Below are 10,774 nucleotides of genomic sequence, written 5' to 3' on the forward strand. Positions count from 1 at the left end.
GTGAGCTAGTGTGATTTAGGTCATGCCTTTACCGAAGTTCAATTAGCTGGTATTCTCACAAAACCATGAGATAAAGTGATCTACCACTAATTCTAGTCCGTTAGTGAATCATATTTTTTTGATCATTGATGTAGGAGTACTTTGTGGTCATATAAAGCAATAGTCATTGCATCATTAGGTAATATGAAATATGAGTATATTACTTCATAAATTGAATTAATTCGGTAACTATCATTACAAAAACATCTTGAACTCTAAAGGTCGTAGAAAGATTATTAAAGTTATCATATTGCAGACACGAAAAACCATTTATTCTCCACTTCGATAATCATAAATTTCTACTTCAACAGAATCAAACTTGGGACCTCCCGAGTGCGGAGTAATTGTCCGACGGCTACACCAAATGGTGGTGGATTTATTGTGTCTCTTCAATCTCATTCTTGAAAAAAAATGTTTTGTCGTAGTTAAATCTTAAATTATCCTTGGAGAGTGTGATAAGCACGCGGACTCCCCCTACTTATAATTTGTGGTTCATTTTTTTTTTTTTTGTTGAACTATAATTTGTGGTTCATGATCTTCCACTTTTGCATTCTACATGCAGGTCTTATGTCTCTTATGCTTGCTAATTGGCCTATACTAGATATTTTCTCCCATATTTTAAATTCATGTGATTCTAAAGTTGTACTTCTAAAGGATCATTTATTGTTGACATTTCTACTTTGTATTTGCAAAAAAAAACATGTTTACTTTCTGCTTTGTACTGTTTCCAGTGTGGCATTTCATTTATTATGGGATTTTAATGAGACCCAAATAGAACACTACCTTGTCTATGATTTTTCTCCATAATTGAAAAGTGGAAGTTGTTAGTGCCATTGTAAGCTGTACATAAATTTTTGGACCATCGATAAAATGATTTAAGCGGGTAGTTCAACGGTAAAACAGACTCACTAGATATTGTACCCCACCATAAACATAACTATGCAAGAAATTATATTTCTCGTTCGTCTTGGCTATTTTTGCAAAAATCAAAAGTGGGTTGATGGGTTGCTAATGAAATCATATTTTCATGTCCAATCTTCACCCTTTCAATAAATCCAGAAGTTTGTGACTTTTGGTTCGACTGAGAGTGAGTTGCAACCAACTTGCTTGGACTGGGTCATGTTCTTTATAGATAGAGATCGTTCATCGTTTCTATGTCCAAGTGTTTGATCGGAAAGCATTTAGTGCAGTTTTTCTATCTTTTAGAATTTATCAATTTTTTTGAGTTTTGCCGTCGATCAAACTTTTTTTGAATTTTCCTCCGCATCAACAAGATCTGGAACATCATTATCTCCCAATCACTTGAAGAAGATCAAATAACATCAATTAGACTGATTAATGAACTTGTTATGATGCTTTATTGACTATATACAAGTTAAATTAGAGTTGAAAGAACCAGACTAGTTTCCATTGTTTCGAATTTCAAGTACTATTTTTTTTTAAAAAATCCCCTGTCTTTCAATTCCTCCTGATTTATCTACTTTCATTACGTCGGAGACATTTCCAACTTCGGTAGTATTTGAAATAAGATATGTTGACGGTGGTAATTCTCTTCTTAGGAGAATTTTAATTATATATATGAAGTTTTTCATTTTCATTTTCTTATCCCAACCATAGGCTTTTACTACCCTATTTTAATGGAGTTTCCCTGATGATAAAAATGGAAAACTCAGGTGGGGGTGGGGGTGGGGGTGGGGGTGGGGGTGGTGGTTCAGGACATTGGGGGATATTTTCATGTCCCTCAATATCTGTGCTAAAGGTTCAGGACATTTAGAATGTCTTGAAATATCTGTGTTATTCGTTTGAGACATTTTAAATGTGTCGAAATTTCTTGAAATGTCTGTGTTATTCGTTTGAGATATTTCAAATGTCTCCGGATTAGAGTCTTCAAAATTGAGCTAAATTTCCAAGGACAACATTTGATGGTTGTTCTATAACTTCATAAACCTATAAGTCCATCACTGGTCGACCCTCACATACTATATATATATCCCACGTGTGAAATCACAATCTAAAGTTTCAAAATGATGAAAAAAATGGACGGTCCAGATTCAATAAAAACACCAATATCCAACTGTCTACCACTGATTGTAAAATTTTCTACTGAATTGTTGTTGGAGTCGCCTCTCTTCTGTCTCCACAAACAATAAAAGATTCCTGGGCCCCATACTACTTGTTTTTTCAACAGCAACGTAACAGTTGGTACCTACTAAACAAATCTTAGCCGTCAATCCTTCTTCAAATGTTAATCTCCATGAAAATATCTTTAGTACACTTGTCGTCCCATTTCTACCTTTTTTATGTTACTATTCAATACTACTGTTTTGCTCCTATTAGCTCGTCTAGTGGTTAAACTTGTTTCAACTCTGTTCTCTTGTCATACACTCCACCCTTCTTAAGACTTCTATTCGGTAGCACTGTTTTCGTCCTATAGAGAGTTTTTCGAGCTTCTTTCATATCAACATCACCAGCTTTCGTGCCATAACTCAGTAAAATAGTTATCTCATTAATGTTTGTTCTAACAAAACTGTCTAGCATATTTTATACTGTTAGGCCACGTTAATTGAAAAATTGAACACAAGAAAGAAAAAAAATCACAACTGAGATTGTTATGTTTTTTGCTCAACAAAAAAAAAAAGAGATTGTTATGTTTTATTATAATTTCTTTTTATCTTTGACATATTCAATAGTTAGATATGTTTAGACAATCTTTCACAAAGGAGTCTTTATGTCTTCTGGTAATGAAAAACTATGTTCAAAGTTAGAAAAATAATATAAGAGTAGATCTAATATCTCAGACCTAAATAAGAATTAATAGTCCATTGAGAGTTAAAAGTCTATTATGAGAGATAAAAATAAGAATTAATCGTCCATTAATAGCTAAAAGTCTATTAAGAGATAGAAAATAATGGACTTGAAAATAGAAACTGTTGATTTCATGTAGATTTAGAGTGGACTTTGACTTGTAACCTCTTCTAACACTATTATGAAAGTTAAGGTTTTTTAAGCCATTAAAACTTTACAAAGTAGAAGAATGACTAGAGTAAGAAGAGTAAGAGAGTAAAAGTGAAGTTGTATTAGCAATAGTCTTTTTCTTTCTATATTCCATTTTCTGTTTTGCATTGAAGTGGTTACATGAATTTCTTTAGGAAAAAGGTTGTGAGTGACTTCTACTCTGTACACTAGTAGTCTCTCTCTCTTCTTTTATTTTTACAATTTTTTGAAATCCCCAACCAAATGGACAAAGAAAATTAGTAAGGAAAAGATAAATGCCCTAGAATTCCTCACTAATTTTCTCATTTTTCCATTTCACATCTCAAAACCCTAATCCTCTTCTCTCTCTCTCTCTCTCTCTGTCTCAAAGGAGATACTTTTAATGGAGATTTTTGTCGTCTGATCTTTTTGTTTCCACTTACTTGTCTTAATGGGGACTTTTGTCTTCTAAAATTCATTCTCTCTCTCTCTCTTATAGTTCAAGACTTCAAGGTTGTCATCTTCTCACTCCAATGGGCTTAAGAAATGGGTACTTTTCTTTAATGGAGTTCATGTAGGTTCCAGATCTGACGAAACTCTTTTGTGGGTTCTTTTACTCAACTCCCCTTTTACTTAAAAAAGTTCATCTCTCTCCCCTTCTCTCTCTCTCTGAAACTAGTTCCTCTGTTTCTGGTCTTGAATCATTCAGAGTTATTGACTGGTAGAAGTGGAAGAGAGTAATAAGATTTCAAAGTTTTCAGCTTTACTTTCTTTTCCTTTTAAGCTTTAGACAAAGTGAGTATTGTCCGTACAAGAAATGCAGGACCTTCTTCAAAGCCCTAATAATGGAAGAAGTATTGTTCATAACATGGAACCCAGCTGTGGTGCTTTACTCAGAGACCTTCAGGTGGCCCCTACTTCCTTCCTTACTTACCATTTTAACTCTCTCTCTCTCTCTCTCTTGATTTTGTTTGGGAAAGACCGAAATTTGGAATTTATGGCTTATAATCTGTTTCTGTTTTGGTAGAAAGATAAAACTTTCTTGATTTCAAGAGAAAATTGTATCCGGGTCATGCTAATTTTGAGAAACAGAACAAGAAAGAGGAAATTGTAGCTCAAAGTTCACTTCTTTTCAGTTTTGCCCAAAAAGAGAATCAGCAATTGGGGAAGAAGAAATTTAGCTCAAAATTCAGTTACCCCTTTGATTTTCATTCAAAGACTTCAAATTTCTTTCCTTTTTTAAGCAAATCATAACTCAGAATTCAGCTCTTCTTAATTTTTCATTAATATTTGACTTCAATTTTCTCTCTTTTGTTGTTTAGTTAATTTTCTTTCTCTAATTTTCTTTCTGATATTTCCTGAACTGGGGTTTTGAAATTTTGAAGCTAATTCTGGTTTTTGTTGTGAGAACAGAACATATGGAATGAGATGGGTGAGAGTGAAGCGGAGAAGGATCGCATGTTGATGGAGATAGAAAGAGAGTGTTTACAAGTGTACAAGAGGAAAGTTGATGAAGCAAGCAAAGCGAAGGCACGCCTTCATCAATCTGTTGCTTCAAAGGAAGCTGAACTTGCATTACTCGTGGCTTCTCTTGGGGAGCTTAATCTTCATACCCAGGTATCAATTTACCATCTTTATTACTAGTATTAGTATATACCATAAATTTGCTCTTTACTTCATAGATGTTCTTCAATTAATAATTATTCTGTATTTCGAGTTGATTATAATTGTGTTGTTTGGTGATGTTATTTGGTCTCTCCAAATAAGTTATATTGTTATATTTGTTGACTACAAGTCTGAAATTCTTCTATGATTTTTTCTGTAGATATATAGTATTAATGATGAATTATAGATGCTAAAAAATGAATAAATAAATCTAAGGGGATTAGGTGATACTTTTCTTTTTGTCATGTTAGCATAATACAAATTATTTGATTAGACAAGCATTTATTCGGATGTGTTCTGGCGCGGGTCCCAGAGTTATAAACCAAATGAATTTTCTTTTGATGCTTGTTATTTTGATAATCATTTGGGATTTTTAATATGGTGGGTAGCAACAATAAAATTCCATAGTTTCAAGTCTGGAATTCTCTTTTTAAAACTGCTTTTAACATGTGGTGGTAATTCCATGTGATCTACTTGGCACTTCGGAAGGTCACGGACACGGGAGAAGTGTCGTATGGCTAACCATTTGCATATCGAAATTTCTTAGTGCAGAGTTTGTCTGAATTTGCATGATAGTGTTTCTTTTCAAAGTTTCTGTCCATTTTAATCAGTGTAGCCATACTTATAACCCGTCCCACATTCAGTCTGTGCACTTGTGCTTCTGAAAATCCAGTGTTTCCATGTATAAAACTAGTCTGAATTTGCATAAAACTATGTTTCTTTCGAAGTTTCTATCCACAAATTGTCGTTGTTCTCCATGTCAATCATTCTTGACCACAGCTAGGACTCCCGTTTCATACTTGATCAACTACCTTGTAACAAGTTCACTTTTCGTTCTTCAATTATAATTAATGGTAATCCTATCATGTTACAAGTTGATGGTTGGAAAGAAGAAACTAGGACTCCCTGTATATTGAAGCCTTATTCCTTCTCTGGTTGTTTTTCTGACCATACTTGTGGTGTCATTCTCGACATAATCGTCTTGATTTTATTTTAAATTCAGCTAGTTAAGGCTTCTCAAGCTTTCTTCATACTGATAGAACAAAAATGGAGTAGTTCATTTTCCATATATTGGGGTCGTTTTGAACAAAGATATAGAATAGTTCATCTTTGGGTTATGTCCTTGTAGCATTGTCTGCACACTCTTATTAGGGTAGTTCTGTTGCATTTTCAGTATTCCAATCAAGGCACTGTCCAGTGTCAATGTCTAAAATGAGATTGTTCATACAGTGTCTTTCTATTAGTTATTTCCTTCTAGATTTATAGTTCTAGTGTAACTGATGCGGCAAAATATTGAATAAAAGAGTCAGTACACAGTAGAGATATTATTCATCACTACTTTTGAAATAACTGTTCACTTTTCTTTTAAAATTCTTGAAAAAGATTCGAAGTTCAACAAAAAGTGAAGGCTACCCTCTTTTATAAAAGCAAATACAAAAATATCTCAAAAGAGGCAAGGCCAGAGTCCCACTGATTTTATCAAGCAACCATAAAGAGGAAATACATCATGAGACGAGTAGTTGGCCCACCATACAAGCATGTGGGCTACAAAATCTGAAAGGAAAGTCCATTTTCCGCACTCAGAAGTAATGTAAGAACCGTTAATAAAGTAAAACGTGTCTGTAAAACAAATAACCTAATAATAAAGACAAAAATATACGAGCAAGCGTCTTTTTTTAGTCTTTATCCAGTCGTCGAGTCCATACCCCTACCAAATGTTGATGTTGGATATGTTACTTCCCTCTGTGAACATACATGCAATATAAAATCCTTCAAGAACCAGATTTCACCTTTGAAGGGTCAAATAATTTTACTTGGTTCCAGCCAAGTTTAATGTTTCATATTATAAATAACAAGTCTTACATACATCACTCTATCTGTGGAACATGCAGATCCAGACAGATAAAAGATCGACTTCATTGAAAGACCAGCTTTCGTCTATTACTCCTTTATTAGAAGATCTAAAAACAGAAAAAGATGCAAGGATGAAACAATTTACTGAGATAAAGGCACAAATCGAGAAGATTAATGGAGAAATTTCAGGTAACTGTCATCTCAATGATAACGCAACAAATTCTGCAGATTTTGGTGAACAAGATTTATCCCTAAGAAAGCTAAATGAATATCAGTCACAGCTTCGCAATCTACAAACGGAGAAGGTATGCGTCGGGAAAGTGATGTTTCATTTGTTATTGCGGAACTACTGATTTCTTTTGTTATTTATTATGTCATTGTGGTCTTTTTCCTTCGCAGTCTGACCGTCTTCATAAAGTTCTGAGTTATGTAAATGAAGTGCATTCTTTATGTCATGGTCTTGGATTGGATTTCGGGAAAACTGTCAGTGAAGTACATCCGAGCTTGGATGAGACAGGTCTTGAAAAATCCACTAACATCAGTGACAAAACATTAGAAGATTTGAATCAGATGATTCTCAAGTTGAAACAGGAAAGGAAGACACGACTTCATAAGGTATAAAATTGTGTTTGATCTAGCTTTGATTGCAATAATTAGTGTTAGTGAAATTCTTGATCCCTTCTGTAGTTGGAAGATATCATGGCATCACTATCTGAACTCTGGAACTTGATGGATTCACCTGAAGAGGATAGGAGTCAATTCAGGAAGGTAATGTCCATCCTTCGAACATCAGAAGCACAAGTTACAGAAGCTGGTGTGCTTTCACTCGATATTATTCAGCAGGTTTGAATTAGTTCACCCATTTGAGACTCTTCTAATTGCTTTCAAGAACGAATGAGATTAAAAGTTCCATACTTCATAGGCAGCTGCGGAGGTTGAGAGCCTTACTAGTCTGAAAGCCAGCAGAATGAAAGAACTAGTTATAAAAAGGAGGTTAGAGCTAGAGGAAATATGTAGAAGAGCACATATGGAGCCTGATACAAGCACCACCATTGAGAAGTCTGCTGCAATGATGGACTCAGGTATTGATTTTGTGCTTCAACACACGGTTCTCTGAATGGTCCGACCATGTGGCTGATTTCCTGAATCAGATCAACCCTCTGCAAATTTTGTAACTTTCAGATTGTTCCGATTGACAATCAAAAAACTCCATTTTTCATCACTATTAACCGCCTTTCAGATAACATGATTTCTGTGTTTGCAAATACATCTATAACAAATATAATCAATACTTGAAAACCAGGGAGAGACAAGATTGAAATTTTGCAATTTCTTTGCATATACTGCTTTAACTCTTGGATCCACCATTTTATATTGTACACAAAAAAGGTCTACTTAGTGTGGTAGTTTGTGGTTCTAAATGATTGTGGGCAAATTCATGCAAGATTCACACACAAATGTCACGTTGTAGCCACAAACATGACTTCAAGTAAACAACAATAGTATCCCGGTTTCCAATCCATCACGCCCGTTACTAAATCTGTACAAGATAAGTAAATATAAGTAAATATAAGTTCCAATATCCATGTACAGGTCTTGTGGATCCTTCTGAACTTCTGGGCAACATTGAGGCGCAAGTAACAAAGGCAAATGAGGAAGCTAGGGATAGAAGAGAAATTATGGAGAGGATTGACAGGTGGCTTGCAGCCTGTGAGGAGGAAAGATGGCTTGAAGATTATAACCAAGTAAGCCACATTTTCTATGTCATATTACTATCCATGTGAAAATGGTATTTGCCTCATGAAGTTGCTTATCTAATTGCAGATCATATTTTTGATATTGGTTCTGTTAAATGCAAATTCTTGAGTTAACTAATCGATTGCTTTTACTGGGTATTCAGGATGACAACCGGTATAGTGCTGGAAGAGGCGCTCACATAAATCTAAAACGTGCTGAACGAGCACGAGTGACTGTAAACAAGATACCAGGTACCTCTTGTCCCACGTTGTTTGCATATTTAGGTTAGACTGACTTGTTATTTGCAGCTAAAAGTTTACAATGTTTTCAGCGATGGTGGACAATTTAATCCACAGAACCTTAGCGTGGGAAAATGAACGAAAGATGCTATTCCTGTATGATGGGGTGAGTCTCTCTCTCGCTCTCTGTCTCCTGCCTTAGCGTTGGTTTTTAGTAGCAATCTATTGTTAAATTTAGTCAATTGACTACTGTTTCTCGTTCCAGGTGCGACTCGTCGCGATGTTGGAGGATTATAAAATAACAAGACATCAGAAGGAAGAAGAGAAAAGGCGATATAGGGTACGGCATTATTGTATTTTTAACTGTGTAACTAAATCATCTTTCTCTCTTTGTGTAAGTAATGACCTTCGGCATTTATGTTCTTAACAGGATCAAAAGAAGTTACAAGATCTGCTTCTCACAGAGAAGGAATCCATTTATGGATCTAAGCCTAGTCCAAGAAGAACTAACAGCTTTAGGCAAACGAACGGACATCGTGCAAATGGAAATGGATCCATGCCCGCTACGCCTAGACGACTCTCTGTAGGGTGTGCTACACCTGAGCTTCTCACACCCCGTTCTCATTCTGGACGACAAAATGGCCACTTCAAGGAAATGAGGAGAATGACTACAGTTCCACTAAACTTTGTTAATCTATCAAAAGAAGATACGATGTCGTACACGTCAATATATGGTTCTGAGAGAGGGTCTCCACCACTTGGCTGAACACTTCACGTGTTGTGGTACGTTTTGATTCCTTCTCTTATTTTAGTATACCCGGTTTCTGTCTTATTAATCTCTTCGGCTCGGCTAAACCAGCAACATGTGCATATTGGACACCGTAACCCCGTATTTCTTCCATTGATTCAACACCACTAACGCCCATCCATGGCCAAGACATGGGGCCAGATGTTCTATTGCCGAAAATTACACCTCAACATTTTTTAGGTTTAGCTCCGTATGTTAGGTTTGCACTCGGTTTAGGCTATTTAAGGTTCGCACAAGTTTACAGATAGTATGCAAGGTCTACACAGGTTTGTATAGAGAGTCGTAGCCTAAAAAATTAGTAAACAAGGGTAAGATGGTTGATATTTACTCTCTTGTTTGTGCAGGAAAAATGGAACTACACACTAATGAATTTAGAAGAGGAATTGTACACATGACTGAAGTAGAGAGTAAACCTTGTGAATAAGAAGACTGTACACTAGCGGTTCGGTTGTGGATTTGTCATAAAATACATCATGATTATATGAAGAAGATGAAGTGAGAGTGATTAGAGGATGACCAATGCTGAGCTGATGATATATCTATGGGGGGTTTTGGTATATATTGGCTACATATATATACATGGTAGTGATTTTAAGCTTTGTTTGTTGGGTTTTGATTGATATTTTGTGTTAAAAATGTACATGTTCACATATTACATAGGGCAGGGTGAATACTGTTGTTGTGGTTTTTCTAGGGCTTTTTATTATTTGCATTTGCTAGTAGTAGACGTTTAAAGAGGAAAAGGACTAAAATTATACGTTCCACCCCCTTACTCTCTTGCTTCTATGATCGACTTCTCTCCTCCGTGCTGTAAAATCCAGATACTATCGTCAACTATTTTTGAGTCTAATTATTTAAGATTAGAGCCTTTAGAGGTACACTCCACGTTGTGCTTTGTCTTAATTCCTTCTCTTTGTTCAGACTTCGTCTTAATTCCTTTTCTTAGTTCAGTGCATCTGGTTTCTATCTTATAGCCTCTTCCAATTTCAAAACTATGTTAGTTAGACTATTGTTGATCTAGAATTAGTTTAAACTTTGATGAACAACTATAACAATTATACAGTGGCTCCAAGCAACAATAAAGTAACCCTAGACTACAGGGATTATGTATATGGAATACTTTTTTTTATTGAACAGAATATGTATGATACACACGGAAAATAGTTTACTAGTTGAAAAATACTTACATTATAAGTGAATCGAAACTAAAAATGGCTGGCTGGTTCGACATTCTGAACGATGCAAACATGAATTTGTCGTTGTGATATCGGACAACCTAGCAAACCATCTTCTTGAATTTCTATAAAGATTGACGATTTAAATTTGTTATAAATTAGTGGGTGGCTCGACATGGTGGTTGAAGCAAACAAAAATATGTTAGTACAACTTACATTATCTTGTTGATCGCTTTTTAGTTTAAGAAGTAATTTACCAATCAGAAGTTAACTTGCTCATGCTC

At 35.2% G+C, this 10,774-nt stretch overlaps 1 protein-coding gene across 2 annotated transcripts; it reads left to right on the forward strand.

Moving 5' to 3' along the window:
- The first annotated feature begins 3,007 nt into the window (after nt 1–3,007).
- On the forward strand, nt 3,008–10,079 carry LOC147564169 (65-kDa microtubule-associated protein 6-like). 2 transcript variants are annotated; one of them, XM_086644046.1, is made up of 12 exons: nt 3,008–3,919; nt 4,426–4,629; nt 6,570–6,836; nt 6,931–7,146; nt 7,219–7,374; nt 7,454–7,613; nt 8,125–8,276; nt 8,432–8,519; nt 8,600–8,673; nt 8,773–8,847; nt 8,938–9,290; nt 9,660–10,079. In XM_086644046.1, the coding sequence occupies exons 1-11, from the start codon at nt 3,830–3,832 to the stop codon at nt 9,271–9,273; spliced, it is 1,818 nt and encodes a 605-aa protein (XP_086500172.1). In that variant the 5' UTR covers nt 3,008–3,829; the 3' UTR covers nt 9,274–9,290; nt 9,660–10,079. The 2 variants fall into 2 exon arrangements, with proteins under 2 accessions (XP_086500172.1, XP_086500178.1); XM_086644052.1 differs by lacking the exon at nt 9,660–10,079 and having other exon boundaries at nt 3,074–3,919; nt 8,938–9,291.
- Nucleotides 10,080–10,774: the final 695 nt, after the last annotated feature.

The sequence above is a fragment of the Eschscholzia californica genome, unplaced genomic scaffold (genome assembly GCF_041429995.1).
Source record: "Eschscholzia californica isolate CP2 unplaced genomic scaffold, dmEscCali1.0.p SCAF_1, whole genome shotgun sequence".
Taxonomy (NCBI): Eukaryota; Viridiplantae; Streptophyta; class Magnoliopsida; order Ranunculales; family Papaveraceae; genus Eschscholzia; species Eschscholzia californica.